The 17,307-nt window shown below is 39.5% G+C and overlaps 1 protein-coding gene across 3 annotated transcripts; it reads left to right on the forward strand.

The window, feature by feature from the left end:
- The first annotated feature begins 2,741 nt into the window (after positions 1-2,741).
- On the forward strand, positions 2,742-11,998 carry klhl31 (kelch-like family member 31). 3 transcript variants are annotated; one of them, XM_007894055.2, is made up of 3 exons: positions 2,742-2,926; positions 6,099-7,299; positions 11,236-11,998. In XM_007894055.2, exons 2-3 carry the CDS (start codon positions 6,128-6,130, stop codon positions 11,966-11,968), a joined length of 1,905 nt encoding a protein of 634 aa, XP_007892246.1. In that variant the 5' UTR covers positions 2,742-2,926; positions 6,099-6,127; the 3' UTR covers positions 11,969-11,998. The 3 variants fall into 3 exon arrangements, with proteins under 3 accessions (XP_007892246.1, XP_007892245.1, XP_007892247.1); XM_007894054.1 differs by lacking the exon at positions 2,742-2,926 and adding an exon at positions 4,407-4,483; XM_007894056.1 differs by lacking the exon at positions 2,742-2,926 and adding an exon at positions 5,941-5,964.
- The last annotated feature ends 5,309 nt before the right edge of the window (positions 11,999-17,307 follow it).

Raw genomic sequence — 17,307 nt, forward strand, 5'->3', positions numbered from 1 at the left:
CTGGATTAAGAATTCAACTCTTAATAGAACAACTGCAAACTGTTGCAAAGCCAAACGAGGGCACAGGCCCAGGATTGCAAAAGGTAATTACAGGACAGACACCGTGAAGTATTTCTTTACTGAAAGGGTAATTGACTAATTGAGACCAGGATGCTGGGCTCAGTTAAGAAACTAGCTTCATACTGTAATGAGACAACTTTAGAGCAAAATCAAATGAGCCAAAGTTGAAACAAATCGTGTTGCTTCAAATTCCATCTTAAGACCTTCCTCGTCTTTGATGACCCTCCTACCCCCTACCCCCACGACCCAAACCCCCAGCTCAGGTGCAAATCCTTGACTGTCCAATGCCTTGGGACACCCTCCCGACGTGAAAGGTACTACATCAGTGTAATTTGTTATTGTTCTTCATCCAAACTACTCTTGGGATTTTGTGAGAAGGGAAGAACAACAACTTGCATTTATATAGTGTCCCAGAGCACTTGGTTGTACCCAAAGAAGAATTTGGAGGCAGTAAATAATAATCCTTGAGTTTGATATGGCACTTCATCACATCATTGAGATGTCTCAAAATGCTTCACAGAATATATTCTGAATTTGACCATATATTTTGTGGGCAAAACAAAGGTCACTGAAGGTTCACACCTAATATAAGACCAGCCAAGCTCTAGACTGCCTCTCAAGAAAATTTGTAAGTGATTCTTAATTTATATAAATGTCTGGAGAACCCATATTGTGTATGAATTGACATTTAGAAAAATATAGCAGTTCCTTTCTCTCTCCCATACCCCTCTATTCCCTTCTCCCTCATGGGAAAGTCTAGCTTCCTCCTGAATGCATCTGCCCTATCAACCATTGCTTCAGGCAGCAAGTTCCACATTCTCACAACTCTCTGTGTGAGGTAGTTCCTCTTAAATTATCTTTTTGATCCCCTAGTCGTTATTCAAGGACACGAGTGTTCTAAAATATAGGAGAGTTACAGAGCTAAACTAATTGGAGAAAAGACAACATGATCCAGTTCTTTAAAATGCCAAGATACATAGACAATGTAAATATATCCAGGCTATTTCACAAAATCATGAACACATGGGTAGATAACTAATTGAATGTTTTAGTAACACTTGTTTGCGTTAAAAAGCAACATCTAACTATAGACCCTCTCTTAACTACTTCACAGACTACATTTTCAAATAAAATTTGAAGATTATTTTGGTAGATTATTGCTGTAGCAATAATGCAAACGTCAAGTCAACTTTCAAGCATTAGCAGAAATGTTTGAATGAATGCTTTTGTGAAAAAAAGCCTTAAAAAAGTACTTAAGTATCTGCTTTTTTATATATAGCAGCAAAGTGGTATAAAGGCAAAGGGATATAAAATGTATTCAAAACATTGGTTTGGCTGCAATTGGAACAGTTCTGGGCGTTCCATTACTGAATAGGCACCAGAGCTAAGGGAAGAGCACTGTGGAGGTTCACATACATGACAAGAGAGAGAGATGGCAGGTACTGTTTAATGTTCAGGCAGTATATTTAGGGAAAAGGTAAAGAAAGGAAGTAAAACCTAAATTGTATCGTTCTTATTGACATTGAGGTCCAGAGAGATCAGGAATGCCTGTGCATACATTTCTAAGTGTAGTTAGATTTTGGCTAAATGTTCTGTGCATTTTATTTAATATTTAGTCTACATATGTCTATAATTTGAACACAAAAACAAGGAAACACTATACAAGGCAGTTGGAATACTGCCATACAATCCCTAATGGGCTTTAGAGTCACTGAAAGACTCAATAATGATGGATTTTTAGTTATAAGATTTAGGAACAGACATTAGGTTCTTTTTCACTGCAATAGGGAAACTCAATAAGTGATGGAATGGCAGTCTGCAAATTCTGAAAGGTTTTGAGAAATGGGATGGTGAAATATCATTCCAACTGAAATCATCACAATACATTTAAATGTTACATTCAAGTGTCACTATTTTAGTTCAAGCTCAATTTCCTCTTAAACATGGTGTGAAAAATAGGGCAGAATTAATAATAATAATAATAATCTTTGCATTTGATATAGCGCTTTTCACGTCGGGAGGACGTCCCAAAGCGCTTCACAGAACACACTGTAAAGTGAATTGACTGTATATTGTATATTGAATTGGCAGCATTGAGGGCATCTTGCACATTTTCTGGGTGCAGAAAGTCCTATCTATGAAAAAAAAATACTCAATAGAATAATTTCCACCCAGGACTCCACCGTCAAATGTTTTATTCCCATTGCACTCATTCACAACCATCCTGGGCTCTTAGAAGTCAAATCAAACCCAATGTGGTGGAGATCACTCAGTGAGTGATTAACTGCTCAATGCTTCTTCCCAGTTAACAGTGCAATAGGGGCTATTTACCTGGTGTGAGCAACAACAAACAATGCACCACAAGTCCAACCTGATCAGTTGTGTGTGGGTGTGTGTGTGGAGGGGGTTATATCCAACAACAATTTGCCCAGGAGAAGAATAACTTGGGGGTTAGTTCCTTTAGAGAAACACTTGACACGCACCTTACTGGGACCATTAACCTGGGCGAGTCGTTGTTTGAGCTGCAGTACCTGGTGCACTGTCTCCTGAGCCATGGCCAGTGCTACTCCTGAGGGAGCTCCAGCCCCAACCTCAGCCTCTCCTCCTGTGTCCAATGCGGGGCAGGTGATGATCAGTCCCGGAAACACGTCTCTAAGCTGCTCTCTCAGCCTCCAGAGGCTTAAACAGGAGGCGAGAGCCACAGGCAATGAGCAGAATGCAGCTGCATTGACTGACCCATCATTGGCTTGACAAGTCTATTAGCAGCAATAGATCAGAGAGCTCCTCTATCTCTCTCTCTCCTCTATTCCTCTCTCTCTCTCTCCTCTCTCAATAAAAGTTACAGCAAGAAACTTCATCGCTCAGGGTAGGCTTTCCATTGCAATTTGCGCTCTCTGGTTTCTCTTTGAAACAGTTCTTGAAGTCGTGCGCCATTTCAGGAGTTAAAGCGGTTGGATTTTTTTTTTTTTTGCGTCGATTGATGTTGTTAGCGATCATATTATTGGTATTTGATACGGCGCCTTACCGTGTCGCTCGGGCATCTCGAAGCGCTTCATGTTGAATATGTTGTAAAGTGGATGGACTCTGTATTTTGTGGGTGAAATGATGATAAAGCTTTTAAATTGCTACAAAGTCTACTGTATGCGGCTAAAACCTTTTCTAGCATTTTCTTATTAATAATAATAAAGTTACTGTCGGGTAGAACTTGCAAAATAGGTATTAACTTGTCTTTTTGGGTGGGGTGTTAAACCAAGCTCCTATCTGTCTGCCTGCTCTGGAGAATGTTAAAGAGCCCGTGACATGATTTGGAAAGAGAGAGGAGTTTCGCTGGCGTATGGGCCAAAACCCCTAAAATAAAATTGGTTACTCACTTTTTGTGCTGTTTGTGGGACATTGCTGTGCGCAAATTGCATTCACGGATACAAAATACACAGTCACTGTGTAGTGATGTTTCAAAATACTTCACAATAAATCTTGTACAGTGCTTTGAAACATCCTCCTGATGCGAAAGGTGCTACACCAAATAATTATTAGCAATAAAGGTGACGAGGATCGGGAAAATGCCTTCAATGTTTTAACTTCTGTATCATGTTTTAATTGTGGAAGGAATGGGAAGAAACAATTTAAATGATACACTTATTTTTCCCTTTCGAGCGTGAGCAAACAAGTTTCCTTCCGAGATAAATTTGATCACTCGATCCACGACTGTTTGTGGGACACTGCTGCGCGCAATTGGTCCACAAAATATCCAGTCAATTCACTTTACAGTGTATTCTGTGAAGCGCTTTGAGACGTTTTAAAATCGTGATAAGGGGCTATATCAAATGCAAGGATTATTATTATAAAGTTGGTGCATCGGTTTAACTTTTAAGATAAGCGTATAATGCATGCCTTTCTCTTTTACAGCAGCGGGTTTGCAGTCACATGCTCATAAACTAATGAAAATGAATGAAATGTGCCCCTCCTCCCTTGCTGGAATGGCAGCAGCTTAAATTGAACCAATCTTAATATGGCAACCCGGCATGAGTGTTGCTTGTGCTTGAACTGTGCTGTTTCTATTCCTGGAGCTGATTGATATACTTCAGCAGATGCAAGGAGAGAAAGAATGCAGACGGCTAATTTCTCAGTTCACTGAAACTTTATTCCTTTACTTGCCTTTCCACGTGCTGCGTTGCTACCAAAAGCACCTGAGATTTAAAGGCTACACTTTGTAAGCTTTATTTTCAAAATATTCCAACCTTTATTTCGAACTTAGTTATTTTCCCGCCAGTTTTATAATAATAATAGTCATAATAATCCTTGCATTTGATATAGCACCTTATCACGTCGTTAAGATGTCTCAAAGGGTTTCACAGAATATGCTGTAAAGTGAATTGACGGTGTATTTTGCGAGCAATACGTTTTGTTGAATGAACCTCAGCAGGTATGGATTTCTGAGTGTATTGTTTTTTCAATTTCAAAATGTGTTCTTGTGCATCAATTTGCAATTTCACTGCTGTGTCTGCGCCTTAAGATTTGACCAACATTTGATAACAAAAATCCGTTTGGTGGTTTGCAAATTGATTAATATTTCATTCTTCGCTTTGAATTCCATATGTGTTCCACTTGTGCAGAAGGTTGGTTTTGCAACTTGCATTGTAGAGGTTATTAAGTGTTCCACCATAGGGATTATAACCTCTTTTGTTATATCGTGGTTTAAAGCTCTATTCAATGTTTGGAAAGTTTTAGGGTATTTTATTTTTCTTACAAGCAAGTTGAAAAAGTAAATCTGGGGCAAGTTATTACAATTCAAACCACAATTTGAAAGGACAGCTTTGATTTGACAGGTTTATGGAATCTATGCTGTGAAGATATGCCAATGTCTAATTTGCTAAAATACACCACACTTGAGCTGCACAAACCAAGAAGGTTCCAAGTTTGATCTCTGGCCTGTGGTTAGTTATAGTATTTAGCTAGTTTGAAGTGGAGTTGACAAGGCAATATTACGATTGGTATATGATATTCATCCTGTGCAGATGCCTCACGGATAAATAATTTAATTGCTCTTTAGAACAGTAAGCACAGAATATTTGCACTGAAAAATTTGCAAACTGTATATATATGTTTGTAGATTTCTCTTATTGTACACATTTAATTGCTTCCATAAATGTCCAACAAGGTTTATCGTATTTGGCTTTTACTAAAAACCATACACACAAGAGTTCATAAAAAAAATATGCTTGAGTATCGATGTATATTACAGGAGCAAAACTCCTCAAATAAACATGGTTTATGTTTTACAATAAAAACAGAAGTTGCTGGGAACACTCATCAGGTCATACAGCATCCACGGAGAGAGGAAAGCGAGTTTTGGTCTATGTTTATTTGATCACAATCTATTTTAAACTAGGAAACTTGTTTACTCTTATAATTATGTTACTTAAAACATGGACTGGATGGATGGATGAAGATAGATAGAGATAAATAATTAGGCATTTAGGGGTATGGAGAAAGGTGTTTAAATGGGATGAAATCAATGGCATAATGTAATAAACTGATACAGCAGACTCAATGAACCATTGGCCTGTTTCAGTCTCTACGTTCCTAACATTCATACTGTTGTTCCTGAATGCAGAACGACAAGACAAGGGTCTGACAGTCAGGGATTTGGACACGAGCTGAGGTTGGGATCAGGAGGTGTGGCGGTCCAGGAGGTTAGGGGTCAGAGGGTGACCAAAGGCATGGTCGAAGAGGACTGACTTGAGATGGGCCTTGAAGGAGGCAAGGGAGGGTGCGAGGCGAAGGGACTGTGAGATGGAGTTCCAAAGGGTGAAGGCAGAGAGGCTGAAGGTTGCCGATGGTGGGGCAAACCGGTTCGGGGGACAAGCAGCAGGCCGGAGCCCGATGAGCGGAGGGAGCAGACAGGTGGATATGGAGTTAGTAGGTCACAGAGGAGCAAAGCTGTGGAGAGTTTTGAGGGTGAAGACGAGAAACTGCAATATATATTGTAGAATTACAAGGCATAAAGTCTGTAAGTAAATACAATTAATGTGTTTCAGGTCGTGGCTGTGACACCAGCATTGCAGTCATGGCACCGAAGAAGAAGAGCTTTAAAAAGAATAAAGCGGAGAACAAGGAAACAACAGTGATTGTAGAAGAAAGTACCATCATCCATTTAAACGGTGTCAACGGGTTGGTCGATGGGGGCAATGGCTTCAGTCGCATCTCCACTGAAATGTCCGACTCAACCTACGGTTTGAATCTACTGGAAGTCCTCAACAAGATGAAGCAAGAAAAGTTCCTGTGCGACCTCACCATCGCTACGAAATCCAAATCCTTTGATGTTCACAAAGTGGTGATGGCATCCTGCAGCGAATACTTCAGGAATATCCTGAAGAAAGACCCAACCACCCACAGGGTAGACGTCAATGACATATCTGCTGTTGGTCTCAATGCGGTGATCACGTACGCTTACAGTGGAAAGCTAACCCTCTCTCTCTACACCATTGGTAACATTATAGCAACAGCCAACCAGCTCCAGATTCATTCTCTTATTAAGATGTGCTGCGATTTTTTGATGCAGGAAATCAATGTTGAGAACTGCATGTACATCGTTAACATTGCAGAAACGTATGGATTGAGGAATACCATGGAAGCTGCACATAACTTCATTCGGGACCATTTCATAGAGTTTTCAGAAAAGGACCAGTTCCTGAAACTTACCTTTGAGCAAATCATTAAATTCATGATGGATGATGCCCTGCTGTTGCCCTCAGAAATCACGGCATTCCAGATTGCAATGAAGTGGCTGGATTTCGACAGTAAAAGGGCTAAGTACGCAGCAGATCTCCTGAGCACGATTCGCTTTTGCACCATCTCAGCACAAGATCTGGTCAACTATGTTCAGACTGTGCCTAGAATGATGCAAGATACAGAGTGCCACAGATTTTTGGTAGATGCCATGAATTACCATCTTCTTCCCTATCAGCAAAACACCTTGCAATGCAGAAGAACTAAAGTTCGCAGTGGTCTCAAAGTCCTGGTCATGGTGGCTGGTCGTCCAGCACTGACAGAAAAGTCGCTGAGTAGAGACATTATATACAGAGATCCTGAGCGTGGATGGAACAAACTTTCTGAAATGCCTTACAAGAGCTTCAATCAATGTGTCGCTGTGATGGATGGATTCCTATACGTAGCTGGTGGGGAAGATCAGAATGATGCCAGAAATCAGGCCAAGCATGCTGTGAGCAACGTCTGCAGGTAACAATAAAGTAGTACTGTGTGTAGAAGGACGATCTCTGGAGACTCGGAATTTTTCCTGGTCTTAATTTTAAAACCATTGCTTTAAATTTAAGATTATGCAGAATTTTGGAAAATTCTCAAATTAAGCCTTGATTTGCAAGTCGGTTATCCATCATTCTCTGAACTCCAGCTTAAAAAGCTGTATCTCTCTGCTGGACAACTCGTAGATTGGCAGAATTTTGTTTTAAAGTATTTCAATAATTTAGAACACAATACTTTTTGCATTTGGAGTTGAATGAGAGGTAAGTACATACATAAATATATGGAAGCCTTTAATAATTCTTATTAAAAAAATTTTTTTAATAATAATTTAAATCTTTTTTTAATAATAATAATTTTTTAAATAAGAATTATTTCTTTTTATGGATGTGAAGGTTTATTTTTCTTTTAAAGAGATATGAGTCAAGAGCTTTAAAAATCAGTTGAATCTCTAGGGTTTCATGTTTAGTTTCTCACCGAGGCCCCGTTCAGACGATAATTAAGATATTAATGCTCTTCTGGTTCAGTATTATTACTGTATTACAAGATATTTTACAACAACGTGTATTTATATAGCAGCCTTCACGTGGGGTAGAGTCCTGGAGAGCTTTTCGTTTCAAAACAAGAGTATATAATGATATCTAGTGTTAATAAATAATAAGGGACTTTTTCCCGGTTTCCTCTCTGACAATCCTCTAGATTATTTGATCGTTCACCTCATGGCTGTTTTAGGGACCATGTTAGCACAACTTAGCTGCCGCTTTTGCGTTTAAAGCAAAAATGGCTGCACTTGACAGCAATTGCTTGTGAGGTGTTTTGCGATATTTAAGCATGATAAAAATTCTTTTCTAAACAGTTAATCTTCAGGCTGTCACTCCCTTGAAAAACAAATAGACGCAACAACAAATTACATTGGTAACAGCGCCTTTCACATCAGGAGGACGTCCCAAGGCGCTAGGACACGTCAAGCGGGTTAGGTGTAGTGCAGACAGGATAAAGAAAGAAGTTACTTTTCATTTGGATTCAGAGGGACAATTTGATGGTGAATTTAGTTTCCAACAGCACTGCAGTTCTTCCTGTGACACTGCTGGAAACCGAATAATATCGGATTCCCCAGCAGTTTCAGCTGCTGCCCTCAACAGCAAGTATTCCTGTCAAAAGGTGTCCCATCAGGAGTGACATCTTCATATCAGAAGGATGTCTCAAAGAGTTTCACAGGATGGTGGATTCGTAGCCAGTTTGCACACAGCAACGTCCCACAAACAGCCATGAAGTGAATCACAATTTTTTTTATCAGAGGGGATGGAAGAAATTGTTGTCCAGGACACAGTATAAAATGGTACAATTGGAACTTTTTATTCACCTAAACAGGCTGACAGGACCTTCATTTAACAAATTAAACTTAAAATTTTCTGACTCAGAGCTGAGAGTACTACAGTATGTGATATTTCCTGTCTCTGTATATGAGTCCATAGAACCATAGAAATCTATGATATAACAGGAGGCCGTTTTAGACCATTTGTTTTTTGTTTTAGTGTCTGTTCCTTTCCCTGTAACCTCTAAAGTCTAAGCTAACACTCCACTGCAGTGCTGGGGTGTGTTGCATTGTTGGAGGTGACATTCTTAGGATGAGACATAAAAGCAAGGTCCCATCTGCCTGTTCAGGTGGACGTTAAAGATCCCATGGAGGTATTCGAAAAGGAAGGGGGGTTTTCCCCGATGTCCTGGCAAACAATCCCCCAAATAAAATTGGTCACTTACTTCATGGCTGTTTGTGCACAGTCACTGCACTTCACAGTAAATCTTGTGAAGGGTTTTGGGACGTACTCCCAACATGAAAGCACGATACCAAATGCAAGGATTATTATTTATTATTATAGTCTTCCTCAGCGTGTGCTTCTCTAATTCGCTTTTACATGGCCCCAATCAATTTTGCATTTCCAGCCACCCTTGAAAAACCATTCCATACTCTGACAACCTTCTGGAACATGTTCGTCCAAACCTCTCATTTTACTCCCCTGATCACAATCCTGAACTCATGTCCTCTTCTCTCAAATCCCCTACCAGCAGAAAGAATTATACACAATTAATTTCTTCAGTTATGAGAAGTGCTTTACGGTGTCATCTTGACGTGAAAGTGAATAATGAATAATAATAATCCTTGCATTTGATATAGCAACTTATCATGCTTTTTTCAGAAGTCCCAAAGCGATTCACCAAATCTACTGTAAAGGGCTACACTGTATATTTTATGTCCAAAAAAATTACAAAAAACTTTTTAAATGTTTTTTAAAACTTGCTAGCTAAATTTAATTGTTGTTTTTCATACCATTTAATTACCTTAAATACTTTGATCATATCACCCCTCCAACTTCTCTGCTCCAACAGAAAGAGTCTTAACCTGTCCAGCAGCTTCTCATAACTACATTCTTTCATCTCTGGTATCGTCCTCATGAAACCCTCCTCCATAACTCTTAATATTCTTTTTATAATATGATGCCCAAAACTGCACATAATAACTGCACGTGTAAAATGAGAGGTTTAGATGTACATGTTCCAGAAGGTTGTCAGAGTATGGAATGCTTTTTCAACGGTGGCTGAAATACAGAATTGATTACAGTGTACAGATTCATCAATAATTCTTTAATTCTGTATTCAATATTGGACCGGAATAAAACTGGGACAAGAGTAAAGTGAAGAACATAACGGTAGTCAAACTGCATTCAGTCGCCTCTCCAGCTATCCTGCCCCCACCGTGGAAGTGGGAGAGCACTGATAGAGATGAAATTACAGTGTTTCTTGAGTCACAGATAAACTCTTGCAGGTATCTGGGTGCACCTCATGAAGAGGAACTCTGCTTTGGCAGGATATCCTGAGGGAGGCAAGTTCCGATGAGGTGGTTGAAGCACCAATAGTTACTTGCAGGATTCACTGTTTACTCTGTACAAATGCCACATTATTGGGCCCACCCACTTTCAGCACTTCCACTTCTGTGTTGGTTTTCTTGCTACTGGCAAAAGCGTTGAAACCTACAGCACAAAAATAGACCATTTGGCCCATCGGGTCTATGCGTTTTCTCCATATGAGCCACCCAACTTAATTCCACACCCCCACTCCCTCCCCATAGCCTTCAGTATTTCTCTTTATTCGTTTCCAAAAGAATCTATAAAATACTGTTTAAAGAATGAATGGACTCAACAAAGAATTCCATAGTCCCGACTTCCCTCCATCTAAAAATGTGCTGAAAAGGCACAAGTATGGTATAACAATTACTTGACAGTTACGTGAAGTCAGAGCAGCACAGACTCGTTTCATTTGGCCTAGGATTTCAAGCATTTTTTGTAGATTGTCAGCATGACTAACTTGTCTTAGCACAGACTGTAGCAGAAAAATTTGGTAGAGAACAGCGACTGGGACTGACTGCTGTCTGAGTTGAAGGGAAGTGGCTGGTTGTAAAACGTGCCTGTTGTCATGTAACCCACCTCTACCCTACGATAATTAAGATGGTCGCAAATATAAACCGAGGGGAGGTGAGAGAAAATATCTTTAAGGTACAACGACTACATCCCCGATTTCCGGGGATAGTCCTCAGATCAGGTATTGTGTCCCTGGGGCCAAATTTGCCTTGTCTTGAGTTCAGCAACAAACTGAGCAATAACAATAAAGTCCTAAAACAGATACACTCATCAGAGAAATACAACCATTAATTCAACAAGCTTCTCCAGTACTGCAAGCATCAGGAATTGTGGTGGGTTCCTTTTTTTTATATGTGTCCCTGGATTTGGTGTACAAAATATGGTCACCCTATTTTTAAGGTGGATTGAATGTGGAATTCTCAATCTGTTGCAGGAAAGTGTTACAATGATTAATGGTGTTAGTACTGTATTTGCATTTTTCTCTTTATTTTCTTCACAGGTACGATCCTCGATTCAACAGCTGGATTCATTTGGGAAACATGGTGCAGAGACGCACCCACTTCAGTCTGAATGTTTTCAATGGGTTACTTTTCGCAATCGGGGGCAGGAATCCAGATGGTCCTCTGGCCTCTGTTGAATGCTATGTGCCTGCCACCAACCACTGGCAGCTGAAGGCACCGTTAGAGGTCCCCAGATGCTGTCATGCTGGTGCTGTCGTAGATGGTAAAATCCTGGTTACAGGAGGATACATAAATAATGCATATTCCCGTTTGGCCTGTGCCTATGATCCCTCAGCAGACAGCTGGCAGGACAAAGCTAATTTAAGTACCCCCAGAGGCTGGCACTGTGCCATTTCCCTCTTCGATCGTGTCTATGTATTGGGTGGCAGTCAGCTCGGAGGCAAGGGTGAGAGGATTGATGTGCTCCCTGTTGAATGCTATAATCCCTCCACAGCGCAATGGAGCCAGGTTGCTCCGCTCCACGTGGGGGTCAGCACTGCTGGTGCTGCAACCATTGATGGTAAAATCTATGTGGTGGGAGGCTGGAATGAGGTTGAGAAGAAATATAAGAAGTGCGTCCAATGTTATAACCCAAACATGAATGAATGGATTGATGAGGATGACCTCACAGAGGCTACAGTGGGTGTTTCCTGTTGTGTGGTCACTTTGCCAACTCAAAAGACCCGTGAATCCAGGAACAGTTCAGCTTCATCCGTGCCAGTTAGCATCTGATTATACTTGTGGAGCAGATTGATCATAAAATGAAGAAGGTAGGTAGTTCAGGCTTGAGTAGATTAAAGAAAGTAGTTCAGGCTTAAGTAGAATGCATAGATTAGCTTTTAAGGATAGATGCAATTTTTTTTCAGGTGAATGTTTTTTTTGTCCCACATTTTAAAAAAAACACTGGAACATGACACAGGATGTTGTCTTCAAGAGTTGTATATATTATGATGTTTTGTTTAAATTAGCTAACTTCAGAGAAAAATATACAATATAGTGAAACTGTGGGTTTTAGTTTGAGAACACATGGCATGGGATGGAAGATATTGAGTCAACCACGGAAATGCATCCTAGACTCAACAAGTTGTCTTGCGATAATTTACGCTTTTACTAATATTTTAAAATTGAAAGGATACGATAGGTTATTAATTTAATGGTTCATTTATTTCGAACAGTCTTGTTGTTTTTCCAAATTTTGAGGTGAAAGCCAATTGTTAGAAAGTGTCTAACACTGTAAGAACATAAGAAATGCTGGACGACAAAAAGACCATCTAGTTCGCCTTCCACCTTCCTGGCGGTCACATGCACGCATGTCCCTAGCTACCCATGATCTGATCTGTAACTCATCTGGGGGAAATGTGACATAACGTCCATTAGGACATCAGCAAGGTTCAAAAGAGTAAGCAAGGAGGAGTGATTAAACAAGAAAATAAATGGTCACTAATTGATGGGTCCAGAACAGGCGGAATAAGAGATAATGTGATTTGTGAGACTGTATTGCTCATATCTCAGAGAGGGCAGCTTCAACCCAACCCAAGAAGAATGAAAGTCCAAGTCAAACTCTGCAATAGCTTCACACCAACTGAAGAGTTCCTGAAAGCCACAGAGAGAGGTGGCCTCGTCAACAATAAGTTGCACTCGTATAGTACCACTCAGGGTAGTGTATCGGAAGGTTGAATCCAACACAAGTGGCTCACTCCATATTTCTAGTAAAAGATTCAAAGGTAGAAAAACAGCAAATGGAGAGACAGTGGCTGATCCAGGCCACTAACCCCTCTCTAGATGTGCAACTCAGCTCCCCCCTTAGACTTGAGCTTCCATCAGTCTTCCATTTTTCCCACTTTTAGTCTCTTCCCCCATTTCCCTTCCCTTTTCTTAGTTTTAAAATTGATTTTTATTATCCTGTACATTTTGGCTACTCACCTTCTTTGTTGTTTGAGGGGTAGATTACTGGGGCAGATTGGCTGTTGTATGTGCCGAAATGACAACATCCACTGCATTTTTTGTAACTTTTTGTTGAGCACTTGAGGTGTGTTAAGCCTCTACATTAGCCACAAGTATTAGTGTTCATTTATTTTCCACATCATTGTCTTATTTTCAAATGAGTTCTTAAACATCTGCCTTGTGATTCAAACGACTACATACAAAAAAAAAGCTTACTGCCTACATCATACTCACTTCTAATTATATTCCTTTTGTGAAGCCCTTCGAGAGATTCTTTTACATGAAAGGCGCTATATAAATAAATTGTCGTTACCTATCCTTTTGCAAGTGAACCCTACTTGGGTTTCCCCAGCTCGGTTTCACTCGCATTGCGGAGAAACAATGTGCATATGTTACAGATTTACAAATATCATAGGGACAGGAGTAGGCCATTCAGCCCCTCGAGCCTGTTCCATCATTCTATTAGATCATGGTTGATTTGTACCTCAACTCCAATTATCCGCCTTTGCCCCATATCCCTTGATACCCTGACCTAACAAAAATCCATCCACCCTCAGTCTTGAAAATGTAAATGTATCCAGCATCCACAGCCTTTTGGGGGAGGGAGTTCCAGATTTTCACTACTCATATTGATGCATGAAAATTATGGCAATTTAAAACAAGTGACACGTGGGTTAATGAAGCAAATCGTCAATTCCCGAGGCTGAGACAGAAGATTACTCTGCAAATCCGGTCCAAACAGAGCGTACGAACCTGGAACCAAAATAATTTTTTCCAAAATGCAAGTTTGCAATCCTTGTTGGCAATGGGGTGAAAAATATAGTGAGAGCTGTCATGAGACATTCTACTCCTGGGGATGTTCCAGAGGATGGTTGGTCAGGGGAGAAGACCATCACAGTGCTGGCTCGGACTAGATCACTGTAATCAAAGAGGAGTAAAATTATTTTGTTTTCACCTGAACAATTAAGGAATTTTGTTGCGTTCGCATATATATATAAGTGATATCATGGCAAGCTATGGGGTTTTAGCTGGTTGGACTCCAGCAGTTACCCCAAACTCAATTTGGTTTAGATACTCTTAAGCACGGTGATGGGATTCTGCATATGTGTCAGACACCCAGCTGACCCCCAAATAAATTGCTCCACATCACAAAATCTAAAACTGAAGGTTTCCTTGCCCTGCGATGCAAGATTTATTGACTTTTATTTTCAATGGCTGAAGGAATTCACAAAAGAAAACAAATGTATGTTACTAAAAAGTGGACGTTTCAAATAACAATTACTTTGTAGGCACCTCGTGTTTAGTCGTGACATGTTAGAGCACAATGTTTTCATTTGGTATCATTATTTTTGGCACCAATTAATATGTTATTGCTATTTATTCATTTTAATTTTACAGTTATATGTTTGCTAGATTTTTGTCAGATTTTTGGCTGAAAATAAAAAAAAGTAGTTAACAATATTATAAATTAGTTCTGTGTCTTTTTGGGAACAAAGCCCACTATAATGTAACAGTTAATTTATATTTAAAGTTAATATGTCATAGTTAAATTCTTAATTATTGCTATTGCCATGACCAATTTGGTCAAGTGATTTTGGCAAAATAAATGGCTTGCAATTTGATTTTAAAAATCATATAATTTTAAATAATCATTTAAAAAAATTGTATATGAATATGTCATTTAACCAGTAGTGGAGCCTTTTACTGTCTTATACACAACCGATCACTTAAATTGGTTTGATTTGCCCACTTCTAGAATTCAAAATTATAATGCCAATTCATAAGCAAATTTCACACATTTGTTTCTTTACACTTATTACTTTATACATTTTATTGGCTCACATGAACCCTGCAAAGCCCTAATGGGGAGGGTAGTCCTATCTGAGCAAGCAGCAGGACTTCTCAGTAGAATAGTAGCATTCGTGTTTTTTGTTGGCAATACACAATGTACACTCTGGGATTGTGAAGTCTTGGCTCTTGTCAACCTGCACCTAAATTCTCCAGGTAAACAAGTTGCACCCTCTGGGGAGAGAGCCTCTGTACCAGATAAATGGAAAGTCTACATGAGTGGAACTCCCAGTGGTTTGGTTTGGAGACTCTTAAGCATGGTGATTGGTTTCTACATGTGAGGCCTCTGAGTGATCTAAATAAAATCACTGTTGTTCACACTATTCCCACATGGCATGGAGAAACTGCACTTCTCTCAACATAAAATATGATGTGGCCAAGTAAACGATAAAAGAATAATCGATAAAGCACACAAAGTTCTGATCACAAGAGAGATTAAGGATGAAGAAGGCTCTTCAGCCCATTTGATTTCAGCCTTCCTGGAGCAAGTCAATCAATTGTGTCTTACAGTGACAATTGGATTCTAACAACAACAACTTGCACTTATATAGCGCCCTCCATGCTGCGTAACGTCTCATAGAGCTTTTAATGTATTTTAATGTGGCAAATGCAAGGTAAGGGATAATGGATCAAGCAACAATGAACATACAAAAGCATGGGTACCCATTAGCAAAGATAGGTGAGGAAATGGATTATTGAATGCAATTATTAATCAATGTGAAGCTCTTTGCAAAAAAAAAAGGAAGGAATGATTGTTTTTCTCCTCAAATACTAAAACAGAAATTGCCGGAAATCCATAGCAGTCGAATCAAAAACTGAAAAAGAGGAAATAAAAAGATAAGTTAACGTTTCAGGCATAAAACATTCCTCATATTTCAGTAATCGGATTTACATCTCAAAAGACGCGAATTATAAATTGAAAGAAATGATTTTATTTTTCAAAGAGATTCCCTGTAAATCGGCAGTGATGCCTGATTTGGAAGATCTGTGCAGTTTATGGTCATATCATCAACAAAAGGATACTGAATTGTGAGAGAGGATTCAGTAGTTAATTACCCTATATTGGAATGAAATTCATCTTGGTGTCTGTCTTGAAACTACCCTTCACATCCTTGAACTCGTGCCCTTTTGTCCTAGTGCCTTGGCTTATCTGAAAGCAGAGTTCTGCTTTACTTTCTCAATTCAATTTAGTAGCTTATATACCGTCCGTGTGGTCTTCTTGGAAAAATCTCTTTTGAAGGCTGGAAACCTTGTCTTATTCTATACTCTGTGAAGCGCTTTGAGATGTCTCGAAGACTCGATAAAGCGCTATATCAAAGGATTATTATTATTAGATATCCAATCATGCCTTGTAGCTCATACCTTTGACAGTTGTTGCTCTTCTCTGCAGCACCTAAGTAACCTGGTCATTCCCCTAAAGGGCCTGGTCAACAAGAACTGTATAATATACTTCAGTCTAACCAGCACATTCTACAGCTGGACCTGAATTCCAGAATCTGAACTCAACTGATTTGACGATCTCGCCCAGCATCTTGCTTGCTTAGTTTGTTTGCTGCTCCTCACAAGTTTTGACCTGTTGAGTGATGAGTCAACTAACAGTCCTCGGAATCCTTCGGGATCTCTTCCTATATGCAGTAACTTGCATTTAGCTGTACTGAACTTCAATCAGGCCAGATGCCTACCATATCAAGATCTCTTTGTAAGACATTGACCCCCGCATCACCCCACCCCTTCTGATTCCACAGTCCTCTCTAACATGGTGTCATCTACCATTTTAGCTACTTTGCATTGAGTCTTCAAATCCAGGTTATTAATGTACACAACTACTGAATTTCCAGCACAGATCCCTGAGACACCACACTTAGTACTCCCCATCCATTTCAACCCAATTCCCCTTTGCATCCTTCTCTAAGGCTACATCAAAGTCATTTCACTTAGTGATAAACATCTTGCCCTTTCCAACTCAAATATATCAATGGCTGCACATTAATTTATCAATATATTACACCACCTTCTATGCCAAAGACCCCATCAACGACATGGGTTAATACACAAAGATATTGAAAGGGATTAGAAAGATGCTGTGTGATGCCAATATTTTGTGGCTTATTAAAAACTGATTGTACAACTAGAAAGTTACAGTATTGTATTTCACTTAAGCTTTGTTTTCAATGCGTGCACTTCTCTATAACTGCCAATAGATGTCTCAATTTCAGCTTTCTAAACAGTGGTATTGTACACCATTTCAGAATAAATTATATGTTGACAAATAACCAAGT

Source organism: Callorhinchus milii, unplaced genomic scaffold (genome assembly GCF_018977255.1).
Source record: "Callorhinchus milii isolate IMCB2004 unplaced genomic scaffold, IMCB_Cmil_1.0 Scaffold3, whole genome shotgun sequence".
Classification (NCBI taxonomy): domain Eukaryota; kingdom Metazoa; phylum Chordata; class Chondrichthyes; order Chimaeriformes; family Callorhinchidae; genus Callorhinchus; species Callorhinchus milii.